General features: G+C 39.7%; 1 protein-coding gene across 1 annotated transcript in view; it reads left to right on the top strand.

Annotated features, from left to right (window-relative positions):
* Positions 1-3,919: 3,919 nt before the first annotated feature.
* The window catches only part of pcnx4 (pecanex 4), a 35,078-nt gene continuing 19,754 nt past the window's right edge, over positions 3,920-19,243 (top strand). Inside the window, exons 1-4 of the mRNA XM_020512805.2 lie at positions 3,920-4,037; positions 7,658-8,398; positions 9,523-9,699; positions 18,107-18,627. Coding sequence (XP_020368394.1) covers positions 7,710-8,398; positions 9,523-9,699; positions 18,107-18,627 — 1,387 coding nt within the window. The 5' untranslated portion in view covers positions 3,920-4,037; positions 7,658-7,709. The remainder of the gene's footprint in view (positions 4,038-7,657; positions 8,399-9,522; positions 9,700-18,106; positions 18,628-19,243) is intronic.

The raw sequence follows: 19,243 nt of genomic DNA, 5'->3' as shown, positions 1-19,243 counted from the left end.
GCCTCTCTGCTCCTATGATGCTGCTTGGCCTGCTGTGTTCATCCAGCCCTGCACCTTGTTGGCTCTGAGAAATTAGTTGTTTTAAAAGTGATTTTTAAAATAATAAAATGGCCATGTTTAATAAAAAAATTGAGAAAGCTGTTTGATATCTTTATGCCTGTGCTTAATATGTACAGTAATTGTTGCAGAAATTTATACATAACTAAAAGTAATGTCTGGTTTTGCCGTTTTGTCATACCTTTCAATGACAACAGATCTTACAGACCAATAAAACTGATTGGTTAAACTGTGTACTGAGGAACCAATAAGCAGTATAAAATTAAGCAACTAAATTAGGAGAGGAGATGACCTAGTGATATTATCACAAACTATTAACCCAGAGACCCAGATAATGTCCTGAGGATCTGGTTTCAAGTCCTGCTATGGCAAGTAGTGGAATTTCAATTCAATAAGAATCTAATGATGACCTTGAAACCTGGAAAAACCCAGCTGGTTCACAGATGTCCCTTATGGAAGGAAACTGCTATCCTCTACCTGGTGTGGCCTACAAGTGTCTCCAGACCCACGTGGTTGACTCTTAACTGTCCTCTAGGCAACTGGGCAATAAATTCTAGCTTAGCCAGAATGCCCACATCCTGTGAATGAATTTAAAAAATGCCAAATATTTTTAAAGCTACTAGTTTAATATAGCAAATAATAACCAATTAATCTGCTGAAATAATTTTGAAAAGTTACTTTTAGCCACAATTTTGGATGTTTCTGGGGCCAAAAATATTCTAATAAAAGTAACACTTATTTCACTGGAAAGTTATAAAAATTAAGCTGTTTAAAATAAATAGCTGTGTTTAGTTATAAGGAGTCTGTATGGCAATAAGACCCTTGAATAAAGTGTTTGAAACAGAGTTGATGGCCTTAGCCTCATTGAGAACTACCTGTCAGGAAATGTCATGTTTTATTTGGGCTTTGCTATGACCAAGGACTATTGGGAGGGGCAAGGGCATGGAAGGTTTTGAACATGGGTATTGTTGGAAGCTTTGGAGGATGGTCAAAGAGAACATGTGATTCGAGTAAGGCGGAGTTATGGATGAACTAAGATTTATGTTGGGGATGTGGTGTAATCAGGCTTGGACAGCATTAGAATAGACAAGTCTTGAGAAATAAAGTCATGGATGAGGATTTCAGTAGCAGATGAACTGAAATGATGCAGTGGTGGGCAGAGGTTGAAATAGGTGATGTTAGCAACATATTGGATAAAGGGTCAGGTGCACAGGTCATGGTCAACTTTAGGCTGTCCGTAACCAGAGTTTTTGGGGGATAACAATTAGAAGTGGATGGATTGTTCAGAAATGCATAAGCAATGACAAAGGAGCCAAGGGTTATGGTGCGAAACTGAACAGTTCTGAAGAAGCCTTACTGGATCCGAAATGTTAATTCTGCTTTATCTCCAAAGATGCTGCCAGACTTGCTGAGTTTCTCCAGCAATTTCTGTTTCTGTTTACAACAATTAAGCAGCTTTCAGGATGCCAATAAACCAATAAATTGCCACTTAGTTCACAACTGAAAATTGTCAGTTACGGTGACATTTGAACTCAGTTTTGAGTTGCTAATTCAGTATCATAACCAAAAAGAGATACAACATCTAATTCAAGGCATGGGCTATTGAACAGGGAGGTCTCTTAAACACAATGGCATGAACACAGAAGTAAAATATTTCAATATCCAGGACAATTTTGCAGCATATAAAAGAATAAAAAGTATTTATTGATGTATTTATGATTGGTAACTTGACTCAGCTTTATTAATGCAGCTAAATATGAGTTTATCAAAATGATTGAACATTTTAATAAGAGCATTTAATCCAGCACCTGTGGCTAATCAGATTTTAAATCGTGGACAGAAACTTTATACTGAATTACATACTAGTTTAAAAACAAAAAAAAACTGTGGATGCTGGAAATCATAACCAAAAACAGAAATTGCTGGGGAAGGGTTCTGAGGAAAGGTCACTGGAACCAAAACATTAACTCTGATTTCTCTCCACAGATGCTGCCAGACCTGCTCAGCTTTTCCAGCAATTTCTGTTGTTGTTACTAGTTTCACTAGTGTAATTTCTTAGTAAAATTGTTCATTTTTAATTGTGCCAACTCCAATCTATGCTCTTAAAAACAAACTTAATTTTGAAAGCCTTTTTGAATACTTGTAATCAGCAAAATTGTCAGAAAATCACCATGCTCGTTTTGATAAAAAGCCTTGCCTGTTTATGGGTGGGATCACTTCAAGTGTGATTTTTTTTTAAGGAGTGTTTAACCCTGCAGAAATCTGATTTGCAATCAAAAGAACTGGTTTGGCGGGCTGTAACTCAGGGAGATAGATCTGTGATTACAACACCAGCTTGTATAGACACTAAATCATTTTTCTATGCTGACTAAAACAAATAACATTGACCTACCCGGTTTGATTGCAATGTCATGTCAGATGTCAATGACATGGATCGAGTGGCCTCATTCTGCAAAGTAACATTCTATGACTTAAAATATTTGTTGCATGTTATGATATGTATCTTACACCTTATACGCTGATAACTGGGGCGGCATGATGGCTGAGTGGTCAGCACTGCTGCATCACCGCCAGGGACCCAGGTTCGATTGCATCCTCGGGCGACTGTGTGGAGTTTGCACATTCTCCCATGTCTGCGTAGGTTTCCGCTGAGTGCTCTGGTTTCCTCCCATAGTGTTCAGGGATGTGTAGATTAGGTGTGTCAGCCATGGGAAATGGAGGATTACAGGGATAGGGTAGGGGGATGGGTCTGGGTGGGATGCTGTTCCGAGGGTTGGTATGGAATTGTTGGGCCGAATGGCCTGTTTCCACAGTGTAAGACCAAGACTTAACTTTGCTAATGATGAGAAAGGCCTTTCTATCGGAATCCTCCTGCATGCCCTGAATATCATTTTCTCCACATGCAGTGCTCGAGGTGCTTGTGATGGGAAAGTGACTGTCACCCAACTTCTTGTGCGATGTTTCTTTTCAAAGAAAGAAAATATAGTTTTTTTTAGGTTCATCGAGGGTGTATTTGAATTGAATTGATTTATTGTCCCTTGCATTTTACAGTGAATAATATAGTAAAATACAGTGAGACGCTTCAATTGTCACCACAATCCGGTGCCATTTGAATAGTTTAAGAATTAAAAGATAAAACTGAGAGGTGATGCAGGACCCTGTGCTCTAGATTGTTCCTAGAGACACACAGAAACAAAGATCAACTGGACCATCATTTCAGTGAAAGGAGCTCTATGGTCCATCTACTCTCAACTGTGTTGCAGCTGTGCCCATTCCAAAGTCCACACTAAGTGCTGAGTGACACACTAAAACTGTAGAGATGCAGTGGGAATGGGACACTGTATAAGGCATATGAATGTGATAGAAACTGTACAATTTTTTGTACCTTACAAAGAGTGTACAGTGCTAGCAAGGTTATTGAAAATGTTTTCAGGCACCTCAATGGAACATGATACAGAGGAAAAATGTTATGATTACAAACTCTGTAGAATTCAAATCAAAATGTTCACTACCATCTTCTCAAGGTCAGTTAGGCATGAGCAATAAATGCCAGTTAAGCCCGTGTCCACTGAATGAACTTTACAAATGTTATGAATAAGTTATATTTTTGGAGGGGTGGGGGGGAAGAGAAGTAAAATCTGAAAAGGAGATACACAGCGAAGTTAGTTAATAGTATGACGTTTAAAACAATACTAATCTAAAAGTGCACTCCAGCCAGGTGTGGATAGCAGTTTTCACATACTCAGCAAGTTTATCCCAAGATTGTACTGTCCACAGGCTGAGCCTGGCGCAGGCGCCCTCACGCTCGACGACGTCCCCCTAGCAGAGGGTGAGAGGTCAGGCACATGCGTGTTGGCGGCAGCGTTCTTGGCTGAATGGCCAATCTGTAAAATGTCCGGGCGGCGGTGCGGTCGTTGGTGTTTAATGTCGGTAGCCAGTCCAGGAGGAAGCGGAGCGGGGATCCGGCGCAGTTGCCGGAGGTATTTTTGTCGTCTGTATATGTTGGGTGGTGACTGTTTACAGGCTGTGCCATAGAAACGGGTAGCGGTGACAAGGAAAGGGAGTCTCTGGCTGTCTTAGCGGTTCACGGCAGTACGGCACCTAGAGTGGGCAGTGAGACGTAAGGCCAGTGTATGTCCGTTATAAGGTCTGGTACATTATTGGTGAACTACAATTTGCCAGAATCGTGTGAATAACCTGTTGCTTACTTTAATCCGGACTCAAAGTGTCGACCTCCGTGTACAATTTTGATTTACAATGCAATTAAATTATACAAGAATTGAGCGGACTTTCGCTCTGAATGTAGCTCCGAATGCCATGGCCAAATCTACGTGAATAGATGTCACCAGGTAAAGGTATCTAGTTTATTGGAAAGCTTGAGCATTTTTAAAATTAAGTATTGTACCTAACAAGGTAATCAGCAGTAGATCCTGAGTTTGTAATGGCTATGTCGATTGTTGACAAGCTATCCTGTCTTAGTGATGGGCTTTGAGTGCTCTGAAAGTTTGTGTTCAACTCTAGAAAGCTATTGCCATTACCCTCAACAGTACAAAAGTAGTGCAATACTTGTGTATAACTTTAGTCAATTAAGCTTTCGATAAAGTTGCCATAATTCTACTGGATCATAGGGTTACTCTCTCATTAGTGAGAGAGATGACTGGTGGTGTCTTAGCCTGAGGATCACCAAGCCTCAGACAAGTCAAGGCATTGGGGCTCGTAACCTCAGCCAGTGCGCAAATTGAACCCATGCTATTAGGTTCTCTGCATCTCAGACCAGCTATTAGGTGAGCTAGCTAACCCCCAAGTTAAGCTTTATTTGTGACCCAAAGCATTGGCTACTTCCCAAGTCGTCTTGACTTGTGTAAGTATTGTTTCCTTACAGGGAGTGAATGAGACCAATATCGGGCATATGAAAATTCAACTAGATCACAATTGTTTTGAAAACATATTGATGTGATACATTTCGGTAAATGTCAAACAATTGGTAAACTTACATTACTTATCATATCACGAGGCAATTCATATGCTTTCTAGTTGGTATGTAAACATATTTAATTGGTTCCTCAATTGCTTGTTACAGCAGAGATTTGCAGAATATCGGCATTCCATGTTTATCCTTAGATTTTGCTGAGCGGTTTGAATTCAACCAAGGTAAAAGTAGAGATGCTGAAATTGATCCTGTTGGGTAAGGGAAAAAAAAAAGTCTAGATTCTGCCTCTTGACTGCTTTTTAGCGAAGTCAACTAAACTGCAAGCGAATGGAGATTGGGCTTACTTTGCTATGATATCTTCACTTTATCCATGTGTGGCTGAATATCTATGGCTGTTGACACATATGTGAAGGATACCCACTTGGTAAGAAAACCTAGTTGGTATTGTACTCCTCCAAAATTAAAGGGAATTAGAAAAGTAAAATACAAAGGAGGTTTCTGATTAAGCTGCTCAATATTGTAATTCAGCCTCTAGAATGTTTAATTTTTGGAGTTGGATAATCAGCCTTTACCATAATGGCGAGGTAGGCTAAAAGGGCCAAATGACCTACTCTTCTGTGTTTCTGTTATATTGGTTATTTATGATAGAAGCAGATGCAAGAACTTTCTATCTTGTTAGGTTGCCCTTGGGTTTAGTTGAACATTCTTTTCTGGCTTGGATGCTGAGGATCTTCAACTCTGATGGACAAATGAAAATGTAATATAGTGAGAGTCATCATGGAAATTTGTGGTTTTCACCTTTCCTTGGGGGAGCTGCAGTGCTCAGAATGTCACATAAGCAATGGATAAAAAGCATACCATAAGATGAGGAGCAGAAGTAGACCATTCAGCCCGTCAAGCCTGTGCCACTATTCAATGAAATCGCGTCTAATCTGATAATCCTCAATCCACTTTTCTGCCCTTTTGCTACAACCCTTGATTCGCTCATTGATTAAAATCTATTTTAGCCTTGAATGTACTTGATGACCCAGCCTTGAGAGCCCTCTGTAGTAAAAAATTCCACAGATTCACTACTTTCTGAGAAAAGAAATTCCTCCTTACCTTTACCTTAAATGTGCGACCCCATATCCTGAGATTATGCCCTCTAGTCCTAAACTCTCCCATTAGTGGAAACTTTCCACGTCTGCCCTGTCAAGTCCCCCAATAGCTGTATGTTTTAATAAAGTCACCAGTTATTCTTGTAAATTCTGATGAGTTCAGGTCCAACCTAATCAACCTCTCCTCCCTCGTACCTGGTGACCATGCTGACTTTGCCCAATCATATATATTTCTAAATGCTGTGCTATCATATCATTAGTAATTGACTGAAATTTTCCCAAGCGCAGATGGATGGGAAACATATATTTTGAAAGAACAGTGTTTAAGTGTGTTTTGTAATCTTAAATAACATACTGTGTCAGGTTTAGAGGGGGATATTTGAAACATTTTGTTCATCTCTGATACTGTGACTACAGTAAGTCAGGCATCGAGGTCTAGATTTTGCTTTGTTTTTTCACGGGATATGAATATCGCTGGCTGGGCCTGTGTTTATAACCCATCCCAAGTTTAAGAGTCATCCACATCGGTGTGCGATCACAGGTGGACCAGACTAGGTGAGGATGGCAGACCTCCTTACTGAAGGACATTAGTGAATCAGATTGGTTTTCACAATAATCAACTGTTAGCTGGTTCCATTAAGGTAAAATTATTTGACTTTCCAGTTCAAATTCTATCATCTGCTGTGGTGGGATTCAAACCCATGTTAAAACATAGAACATAGAACAGTACAGCACAGTACAGGCTGTTCGGCCCACGATGTTGTGCTGAACTTTTACCCTAAACCTAAGGTCTATCTAACCTCCACCCCTACCTTATACTATCATCCATATGCCTGTCTAATTGCCACTTAAATGCCCCTAATGAGGCCGACTCCACTACCCTCTCCGGCAATGCATTCCACACCCCTACCACTCTCTGAGTAAAGAACCTACCTCTGACGTCTCCCCTATATCTACTCACTTTAAAACTATGCCCCCTCATAATAGCTACCTCCACCCTAGGAAAATGTCTCTGGGTGTCCACTCTATACCTCTGATCATTCTGTACACCTCTATCAAGTCATCTCTCATCCTTTGTCATTCTGAAGGGAAAAGCCCTAGCTCCCTCAACCTTTCCTCATAAGACCTTCCCTCCATTCCAGGCTACATCCTGGTAAATCTCCTCTGCACCTTTCCAATGCTTCCACATCTTTCCTGTAATGAGGCGACCAGAACTGGACACAATACTCCAGATGTGGCCGAACCAGGCTTTTGTATAACGGGAGCATAACTTCACGGCTCTTGAACTCAATCCCTCTTGAGTTTTAGATACATTACTGCTTTTTTAGAATGGTTGTAGGTTGAATAGTGAGTCAGTATGTTTGGAAGTGTTCTGCAACTATTATTACATGCTTTCGCACTCATGTTTGCCTCCACCTCATGTAAGTCTGTTCTAGAGAGTTGCTTTGAATTGTAATGAAAATGTGATGCCAAATTTTATGTGCTTGTTTACTTGGTATAGTAATGGAGATAATGTTTATATCCCTAAACCTAGATATCTAGATGTCTAACTGTTAAATTCTGACATTCCTAGGGAAAACCGCATTATGGAAACACTAACAATGTAAGAATTGTGCAAAATCAGGATGGGTCCAGATGTTCCACTGCTAAATGACTACAAACAGGAATTCTTTTGGAAACGATTTCCACAGACGATACTAGGAGGACCACGTTTCAAACTTGGATACTGTGCTCCACCTTACATTTATGTTAACCAAATCATTTTGTTCCTGATACCATGGGTTTTTGGTGGTGTAGGAACTGTTCTTTACCAGCTAAGTACTATAAACGATTGTTGGGCATCAGTCCTTGCTGCAGGATTGATGTTGCTAGCAGCCTCCATTGTCCAAGGCATGAGCTTATGGGTCAGACAAAAGAATGTGACTGTTGAAACATTTCCATCTGAAAATACTTTGGCAGATGAGGATGAATTTGATTTTTCCAGCTGTGCTGGGCCAGAGACCGTAAAATTTATCGTACCTGGAAAAAAGTATTTAATCAATACAGTTTTTCATTCTGTCCTAGCTGGAGCATTATGTGGCCTTGGAACATTGTATTTACTACCTAACAGGTTAATGCTACTATATGCCAACACAGGGGCAACTTTTGTGCTCTTTGTTTTTGGTTGGGTAACTGTGTGCATTGGAGAATATTCTTTAATCGTAAATACTGCTGTGGAGACTGCTACATTCCAACCACAAGATACATATGAAATCAATGCACTCACCAGACCACTTTACATTTTTGTTTTCATTGCAGTGGATCTTGCTTACAGGTAAACTTTTCTTTTAAATCTTTGGTGAAATATTGTTTGTAGAATTATAACTGAATGAGGTGACTACATTTGTATTTTGGGTTCAGATTTTGACTTGATTTTCAATTATGAATTTCCATTCCAATTTTCATATAACCGAATGCGTCACTTAAGTATGAAATTATTTGAGTTTAGAAATTCTTGGAAAAATTAAGATTGGATTTTCTTTAGTATTTGTCTAGTTCAAATTCTGAAATGGCATTTTTTTCTTTGTAAATTAGGGCTGTGTGTTTGAGAGTATTAAAATCATGAATCACTACAGTGTGGAAGCAGGCCATTTGGCCCATTGAGTCCACACTGGCCCTCCAGAGCATCCCACCCAGACCCACCTCCATACTCAATACCTGTAACCAATTCTCTTTGGCTAGTCCATCTAACCTACACATCCCTGGACACTATGGGCAATTTAGCATTGCCATTCCACCTAACCTGCAAGTAGAGTCATAGAGGCTACAGCATGGAAACCCCATCTTTGGACAGTTGGGGGAAACCAGAGCCCCCAGAGGAAACCCATGCAGACATGGGGGAATGTGCAAACTCCACAAAGACAGTCACTCAAGGATGGAGAATATTGATGGTTTGAGTTTTAGAAAGTGCTTGAAGTTGAATAACCTTCATGAATTGGGGTTAAATACAAAAGGTTTAGCAAATCATTAAATTTTCCTTAAACATGAAAATGAAGTATATATTGAGTATGACTCTAATTTGCAGTTGACTTAATGTTGCTTGCACTAGAAAAGTGAAAATTAGCCAGTCAGTTCCAAAAGAAGAACTGACTTTTACATCTTCTAAACATGGAGATTGATATAACATAGAAACCTAATTTTGTAGATAAAGGAATTAGAATGTGTAATGTTGACTCTCTCTTCAGATAGTGTATCAAAATATGTAGCTGGGGTTTCCATTCTTGCTAATATAAATTTATCAATGTTACATTTGCAGTCTTGAGGAAATTTTAGTTACTTGTGATATTTAACTAATGTAGGCTTTCTGAATATGAGTGTTGGATTTTGAATAACGAGATTGATGGCTGAAGTATTTTGTACAATAGTGCTTTGAAGTTAATTGACTTTTCTTTTCCCCAGATTTACAGTAAACCCAACCATGCTTCAAATAAATCAGATTTTGCACATTATTTTTGTATTTCTGCCTGTCGTCTGGGCAGTTGGTGTTTTGCCTCCTGTGGATGCACTTTTCTTATGGGTTCTTGAGCAAGTCTTAGAATTTGGGCTTGGGGGTTCACCCATGGCAACCAATTTAAGGTAAGATTTAAATCTTCACAGATGTAAAAGCATGAGAATGAAAAGGCAGTTCTTTCATAAACTTATAGTACACAGGTTATAGTATATTTTATGATGGCCATTGTATATTTGTTGATCTTCCAGAATCCCATTCTTTCAGGATCTCATTAATACAACATTTTGGTGATATTGCAAAAGCCCCTTGTTGCATGTGGTTTATGAAAAGGTTGTTACTGTTTTAAGATTCTGCATATCAAACTTACTCTGATTTACTACATTAGCCTAAATTGTAGGTTAACGCTTTTCATTTTTGACTCCAGATGAGAGAGCCAATGTTTTGTCACCTTTGATAAATATTCTTTCCTACTCTCCTCTTCTGAAGGTAATAATTTTCTGAGATATTTTCAGAGGTAATTCAGTGCTTTGCCAAAGTTGCATTTAGTCATTTGTATTAGACTTGACAGTGAACCTCAGTGCTGTTCATTCAGATGACACCACACGTAAGATCGCTCTTGTCCCCATCTCATGTACATACGTGTATTTCTGGTAAGGGTCAGTGGACAGTCACCACTGCAAATCTGTTTCGTAATCTGGCTGTACTAAATTTAATTGTTGAAACCCTCTGCCTCAACTAATTTAGTAAATAACAGGCAACAAAATACAAAACTTTCTAAAATTTATGGTACATTGATGTAATATAAACGGGTTCTAAAAAATCTGAGATTACAATTTGTAAAGGTTATATAAAAACTTAGACTCCCTATTATTTTCAAAAACTGTGATGCAAATACTTTGTTTATCACATCCTATTTCAATTTATGTTGTTAAGGTGAGGAGAAAGATCCATGTATTTCATTACCAAATATTTTCAGAGTATGCCATCTTGGAAATAATATATCTGATTCAATAGTAGTAATTATTCAATGAGCTGAGACATTGAAGAAAGCAAATGACGTAATGTAGACATTATCTGGAAGAATATCCAATTGCCTAACCTAAATGTATATGTATTTCCTGAAAATGACACTACTATTGTGTGTTAGGTACAAAACCTTTTGGTGTCAGTTACCAGGTAATATTTTGTAAACTTAGTTACAAACATTTTATTTGTGCAGTAGGAGATTTGTACAACTTGTTTCCTATTCTTATTTTAAAAATGAACGTTAAAAAAAACCATAAGATATGGAAACATAATTAGGCCATTCGGCCCATTGAGTCTGGTCCCATGTTCAATCATAGCTGATATGTTCCTCAACCCCATGCTTCTTCCTTCTCTCTGTAACCCTTGATCCATTGTTAAACAAGAACCTAGCTATCTCTGCTTTAATACATTCAGTGACTTGGCCTCCACAGCCTTTTGCGGCAATGAGTTCCACAGATTCACCACCCTCTGCTGAAGAAATTACGCCTCATCTCAGTTCGAAAGGGGTTGTCCTTTCACTCTGAGGCTGTGCTGTAAAGTCCTAGTCTCTTCTATTAGTGGAAACATCTTTTCCATGTCTGCTGTATCCAGGCCTGTCATTATCATTTAAGCTTCAATGAGATTCCTCTAATCCTTCTCAACTCCATTAAGTACAGACCCAGAGTCCGCAACCGCTCCTCATAACAAACCTTTCATTTGTGGGATCATTCTTGTAAACCACCACTGGACCCCTTAAATGCCAGCACATCCATCTTTAGATATGAGACCCAGAATTGCTGACGATATTCCAAATGCAGTCTGACCAGAGCCTTATACAGTCTCAGCAGTACATCCCTGACTGCCTGTTGAAACATAGCATCCAGGTAACTCTCCCTCACCCTCATTTGTAGCAGTGTTTGAAGCTCAGACTCCAGCTCATCAACTCTGAGCTAGAGTTCTTCAAGCATCTAATGCTTGCTACAGATGTCACTGTGAGCCACACCATTTTCAAGGTGGCGGCACTGGTACAGTATGTAGTATTTGGGCTCCTGAGCCCTTTTGCTTCAGGCTGGCAGCATCCTTTCTCTCTCTCCATTTTGTCTGTTTTCTTTTCTTACTTCATCTTTGAGGCTGGAGCGGTGTCAACAGGGCAGTGGCTGCAGTGTCGGCGGTGTAGATCAGGACTCCTGGCGACAGTGGCAGTGCCTGGAGCAGGGACTCCTGGCGATGGTAGGCCTGGAGCCTGTATTCGTGGCAGTGCCCAGAGTGGGGCTCCTGGCTGCAGTAGACCCGGAACCTAGACTCTTGGCAGTGTTGGTACCCAGAGTGGTACTCTTGGCTGCAGTAGACCTAAAGCCTGGATTCTTGGCGGGGCAGCATCTGCAGTGGTGGTAGTGCGCAGAGCGGACTCCTGGCTGCAGTAGGCCTGGAATGGGCACTCTTGATGTTGATGGCGAGGTGGCAGCATCTGCAGCAGAGCTGGAGTCTCCTGAGGCATCAGCATTGCCGTTGCTGTACTTGGACTGGTGACTCCTTGAGGCCCAGAGCACCTTGCAGAGATCTTGCAGAAGCCCTGGAGCTGTGTTTCAGACACAATTTGAACAATAGATGAACTCTATTTAAGTCATTTCTTTTTATGCTTTTTGCAACTCAAAATGGTGCCGGATTGTGGCGACAAAACACTTTTTTCACTGTATCTCCCCAGATATATGTGACAATAATATTATTCGTTCAATGGGGTCTACCAGCTCCCACATCATATAGGTACAACACCTTGCCTGGCCCTGCATAATTGTTTTATTTTCTTTGTTCTTAATTTGATTTTAAAAATTTATGACTGGTTGTTTAGTTTGTAATCTGTAAATATTTCCCTCATTTACTTTCAACCTGAAAGTAACCTGTAATAGTCAATTTATAGCTACTACCAATCAATCAACTTATGGTTTTCCAGTGATGTCACTCTTTTTTGCTGAGCGCCTGATCTTGGGCTTCAATGTATCCTGCAAAAAAAAAACCTTACAAACTATGAACCAAAAAAGCAAGCAAATATCACCTCTTGCCCAATGCACTGAATTCCCACACTGCCTTTAAATTCCCCGAACTATATATTCACTCTGGCTATGTCTTGCTCTGGATGTGGTCTCTCTTGCCTGACAGTGCACAGCTTACTGGTATCTAAAAGCAAATAAGCTCCTTTTTCTCCCACTCTGTTTACTTGTGTATCATTCTTCCAGTTATAATTCATCAGCCCGAAATCTGCAATGTGCTTATTGATTAACTAGAGTTCTAGATGTAAACTTGTGCGCTATATTTTCATTGCACTGGAATTATTTGAAAATTACTTTGTAAAGTAAGTGGACTTCTATTAAAAGAGAGATAACGAGGTGTAGAGCTGGATGAACACAGCAGGCCCAGCAGCATTAAAGGAGCAGGAAAGCTGACGTTTCCGGCCTAGACCCGATGAAAAGAGACTGATCAGTTCGGGCTATATTTACTGGAGTTTAGAAGAATGAAGAGGGAATCTCAAGAAATCTATAAAATTCTAACAGGACTAGACAGTGTAAATGCAGGATGGCTGCAGAGTCCAGAACCAGGGGTCACAGTCAAAGCCATTTAGGACTGAGATGAAGAGAAATTTCTTTACAGGGAGCGGTGAGACTCTCTGCCACAGAATGCATTGAGATCAAAATGCTGAATGTTTTCAAGAAAGAATTAGGTACAGCTCTTAGGCTAAAGGTATCAGGGGACTTGGGGAGGAGGTCAGAACAGGGTTGGTGATCAACCATCATCGTACTTAACAAAAATCTATTCGTTTTGGTCTCAATTAAATTCTCCTAACACCTTTTTGGAGACAGAGTTCCAGATTTCCACTGCTTTTTGTGTGGAATGTTTTCAGACCAAACTGAATAGAAATATAGAAAATAGATGCCAAAGTGGGCCGCTCAGCCTCTCAAGCCTACTCCGTCATTCAGTATGATCATGGTTGATCGCCAACCCTGTTCTGACCTTCTCCCCAAGTCCCTTGATACCTTTAGCCTAAGAACTGTACCTAACTCTTTCTTGAAAACGTTCAGTATTTTGATCTTAATGTGTTCTGTGACAGAGAGTCTCACCGCTCTCTGTAAAGAAATTTCTCTTCATCTCAGTCCTAAATGGCTTTGACTGTGACCCCTGGTTTTGGACTCTGCAGCCATCCTGCATTTACACTGTCTAGTCCTGTTAGAATTTTATAGGTTTCTTGAGATTCCCTCTTCATTCTTCTAAACTCCAGTAAATATAGCCCGAACTGATCAGTCTCTTTTCATCCGGCCATAATGCCATCCTATGAATCAGTCTGGGAAACTTTTGTTGCACTCCTTCCATAGCCAAAGCATTCCTCCCTCAAATGAGGAGACGAAAACTGCACACAGTACCCCAGCACTTTGGCAGAAAGGATAGAGGAGCTAAATTTTATTTAAGTGGAGAAGCTGAGGAAAGCTACAGAACAGAGGAATTTGGAAGTCCATGTCCATTAATCACAAAAATGCGTCCAAATTCAGTGGGAAATAAAGAAGGCAAGTGGAATGTTGTCCTTTACATCAAGGGAATGAAGTTCAAAGTACAAGGTTTTGCTGAAAATATGCAAGGCATTAGTCACACCACAGCTGGAATTCAGAGAACAGTACCTATCTAAAAATATACGGCATTAGTAGGTTCACGAGGCTAATACCAGGTATGGAGGAACTGTCTTGAGAGAAGAGATTGAGTAGATTAGGCTCATACTCGTTGGAATTTAGAAGATTAAGAGGCAACCTTATTGAAACATACAATAAGTGTCATTTTCAATGTTCTCTGTAAGTTTCTTACAGGCAGGTGCGACCATTCAGTTTAGAGGGAACATTAGTTGTTTCCTCTTGTGGGAGATTGATTGATTTTATTGCCACATGTACTGAGACACCATGAAAAGCTTTGTTCACGAGCAGTACAGGCAGATGACAGCAAACAAAGGATGTACAGATCAGAAAGACGTGGAGGCATACAGGTTACATTATTTGAGGCTAGAGTCCATTCAAGAGTCTGATAACAACCAGAAATAAGCTGTTCCTGAACCCGCTTGTGCGTGTGTTCAGGCTTCTGTATCTTCTGCCTGATGGAAGAGGTTTTAGGACCTTATTACCAGGATGCGATGGGTCTAGGACCAGGGGGCAGAAGAAAAGGTTGCACATTTAAGATAGAAAGGAGGAGGAATTTCTTCTCTGAGGGTAGTGAATCTGTGGAATTCTTTATGACAGTGCGCTGTTGAGGGTTATAGGAAGAAGGAAAGAAAGTGGAGTTCAGGATCATCAAATCAGCCATGATTTCACTGAATGGTGGAGCAGACTTGATGGGCTGAATAGCCTAATTCTACTCTTTTGTCTTATGGTCTCAGTATCAAATTAAACATAATGCGAAGTTGGAACATGTTTGCAGCTAAAAGGGCTGATGAAGGACTGCATCATACTGCTTGATCATATTATGGATTTCTAAATGCTCTATTCTTTCATAATAGATCCTAATATTTTTCCAGTAACAGACATTACCTAACCAGCTATGGTTACCTGTTTTTGTCACCCCTTTTTAAAATGTGCATAGCCTCATATTTTCCAACATCATATTCCTTTTTCCAAGTTTTTGCCTATTTGCTTTACCTGCCTCTGTTCAATGCCAACTGCTTGTGTCATTCTAAACACTTTCCTTCCCATACTTTTTGTGTGTCATCTGCAAATTTGGCTGTATACACTCACTTTCCTCATCCAAGTTATGAATCCATGTTGTAAAAATTTGTGACCCCAGCACTGATCCCTGTAGCATTCCACTAATTACATATTGCCATCCTGAAAATAACCTCCTTTTGCTAACTTTGTCTTCTATTAAAAAAAACAAAAGAACTGTGAATGCTGTAAATCGGAAATAAAGACCGAAATTGCTAGAAAAGCTCAGCAGTTCTGGCAACATTCATGGAGAGAAATCAGAGTTAACTTTTCGGGTCGAGTGACGCTTCCTCATAATGTTCTGAGGAAGGGTCACTCGACCTGAAAAGGTAACTGATTTCTCTCCACAGATGCTGCCAGAATTGTGAGCTTTTTCAGCAATTTCAGTTTTTGTTACTGTCTTCTATTAGTTAGCCAGTCCTCAGTTTGTGCTAATACACTATGTGCAATACCACATGGGCTCTTACTTATTATGTAACCCAATGTGTATTACTTTATCAAATGCCTTCTAAAAATCCAAATGTATTACATACACTGCATCCCCTTTATCCATCCCGCTTATTACCTCCTCAAAACACTAGTAAAATCATCAGGCATGATTTCCCTTTCATAAAGTCACAATGTCACGTGATCATGTGTATTTCTAAATGCTGTCTATCACTACCTTTTATAATCGACTAACATTTTCCCAATAACAGACATTATCTAACTGGCTTATAGTTATCTGATTTTGTCTCCCCATTTTAAATAAAGGTGTTACATTGACAGTTTTCTGATCCTCTGGGACATTTCCCAGAATCTAAGGATTCCTGGAAGACTACTACTCTGCAGCTATTTCCTTTAATATCCATCAGGTTCAGGGGATTTATTGGTCTTTAGCCCCAAAAGTTTCGCTAGCACTTTTTCTCTAGTGGTTGTTATTATATTTATTTTCATTCCTCCTTCTGCCCATTGATTATTCAGTAATTTTGGAATGCTATTAATATCTTCTACAGTGAAGACAATGCAAAATATTTATTCAACTCTCTGCCATTTCTTGGTTCCCCATTATTATTTCCCCAGCTTTATTTCTAAGGTGCCTATGTTCACTTTGGCTTCTCGCTTTCTTATTAGATATTTACAGAAGCTCTTGCTGTCTGTCTTGATATTATTTGCAACTTTACTCTCAAAGTTTATTTTCTCCCTTTTTTTGGTGCCCTTTGTCGATTTGCAGACTTTCCCAATCCTCTGGTTTACCAATAATCTTTGCCATATTGTATGTTTTTTCTTTCATTTTGCTGCTATCCTTAACTTCCCAGATTAACCATGGTTGACTTATCCCTTTCCTGGAATCCTTTCTAATTGGATGTATCTTTGCTGTGAGCCATGAATAATTTTCTTAAATTTGTTGTCATTGTTCCTCAACTGTTTTTGCTTCTAAACTGCTTTCTCAGTTCCCTCCAGCTACCTCTGTCCTCATTCTTTTGTAATTACACTTATTTAAGCTTAGTACAGTTGTTTCCAACCCAAATTCCTCCCTCTCAAGCTAAATCCTAATTTCTATCACACTATGATGACTATTTCCTAGGGTATTTTTTAAAAATTCATCCAGCATTCATTGCCCATCCCCAGTTAAGAATCATAGAGTCATATAGCACAGAAACAGACCCTGCAGTCCATCTTGTCTGTGCCAGACATCCCAATCTGATCCAGTCCTGTTTGTCAGCATTGGCCTACATCCCTCCAAACCCTTCCTATTCACTTACCTATCCAGATGCCTTTTAGATGTTGTAATTGTAACCCCCTCCACCACTTCGTGTGGCAGTTCGTTCCATACATGCAACACCCTTTGCCTGAAAAGGTTACCTGTCAGGTCCTTTTCAAATCTTTCCCCTCTCAGCTTAAACCTATGCCCTCTAGTTTTGGATTTCCCCCATTCTAGGAAAAAGATCTTGGCTATTCATCCTATCTATGCTCCTCATGATTTCATAAACCTCTATAAGGACACCGCTCAGCCTCTGATGCTCCAGGGAAAAAGCCACAGCCTATTCAGCTTTTCCCTACACCTCAAAGCCTCCAGTCCCAGCAACATCCTTGTAAATCTTTTCTGCACCCTCTCAAGTTTAACAACATTCTTCCTATAGGGCAACCAGAATTGTATGCAGTATTTTAAAAGTGGCCTCACCAATGTCCCATACAGCCGCAACATGACATCCCAACTCCTATACTCTGGTGTTCTGTCCAATGAAAGCAATCATGCCAAATGCTTTCCAGTCAACCACGCTACTGTGGGTCAGGAATCATATGTAGGTCAGACCAGGTAAGGATGGCAGTTTACTTCCCTAAAGGATATTAGTAAACCAGATGGGTTTTTCCTGACAATCGACAGTGGTTTCATGGTCATCATTAGACTCTCATTTCCGCACTATTATTGAGTTCAAATTCCACCATCTGCTATGGCGGGATTTGAACCCAGGCCCCCAGAACATTACCTGAGTTTCTGGATTAATAGTCTAGCAATAATACCACTAGGCCATCGCCTACTGTTATATATTTTACTGTGATGTCATTATTAATGGTATTACGCATCATCAGATCCAAGATAGTCTGATCAAATTTTCATTTCGTGTTCATAACACTGCAGAAATTCAGTTGGTCTATGGTAATATTGTCTTTGCCTAATCATTACTGCTTAAGTGCATTTCCACAGTTACCGAATTTGTGGCTGCACCATTATGTGTATAGTAGAAAACTGGAAAAAAATGTGCAATGTTGACCTGACACGTTTGGTTTTACATCTATACTTTTATTTCTGCAGGTTGATAGCTATGTTTATTGTGTCTGTTGGAGTGGTGATTGCAACATTCTTTATCCCCAGCACACTTGGTGTTGTGCTGTTCACAACAGGAATGGGATTTATACTGAGCCTTGATCTCAGCCAAGCTGATACTTTGTTCAGATTCTGCTGCAGGACAGCTCATGCCTCACTGGAATATCCCAAATACTTTGGTAAACAAATTGGATGGCATCTTGGCTGGAAGGAAGCCTTGATCTATATTAGTCTTCTAATAGTGACACTTGCTGAAGCTGGTTTATTACATTTCTTTGCAAAAAGCTCGTCTACATTTACAATAAGTCCACAGACTGTAATAAGCTATATCTTGATAGTAACTTTGGTAATATGGAAAATTTTCCAAGAAATTCAAGGTGCATATATCCTCTTTGGATTCTTTCGAAATCCTTTATTCCCTAAAGGTATAAGAACTGTGAAACTTTTCGAGCAGAAACGAGCAATATTGATGAAGTTTGGCTTTATTCAAAGAATTCTCCTCAACCTCAGTAAGTTACCTGAAGTGGTAATAGACTAAATTGTCTAACTTATTTCTACATTGTATTTCTTAATTTTTCTCTTAATCTATTTTTGTCTGTAAATAGTGATCATTTTAGTACACAATTACACATTTGTATGGAGAGCCATCACAATCTTTCCAGCTGAAGATGAAATGAAAAGACAAATTATATTACAGAGTAAAACTAACGTTTAAGACCTGATAGATACAGTAGCACTACAGATTGTAATTTAGCACAGTGCTCCAGAATGGTAAAAGAAGATTTTCTCCTAATATTCCTTATTCAAAAACAAAGTTGCTGGAAAAGCTCAGCAGGTCTGGCAGCATCTGTGAAGGAAAAAACAGAGTTAACATTTCGGGTCCTGTTTCAGAACTGAGGAAGGGTCACCGGACCCAAAACGTTAACTGTTTTTTCCTTCACACATGTTGCCAGAAATGCTACGCTTCTTCAGCAGTAGATAGTAGGAACCGCAGATGCTGGGGAATCTGAGATAACAAGGTGTAGAGCTGGATGAACACAGCAGGCCAAGCAGCATCAGAGGAGCAGGAAGGCTGACGTTTCGGGCCTAGACCCTTCTTCAGAAATGAATTTCTGAAGAAGGGTC

This window comes from Rhincodon typus, chromosome 8, assembly GCF_021869965.1.
Source record: "Rhincodon typus isolate 14 chromosome 8, sRhiTyp1.1, whole genome shotgun sequence".
Taxonomy (NCBI): Eukaryota; Metazoa; Chordata; class Chondrichthyes; order Orectolobiformes; family Rhincodontidae; genus Rhincodon; species Rhincodon typus.
This window is presented reverse-complemented; position numbering and strand designations above follow the sequence as displayed.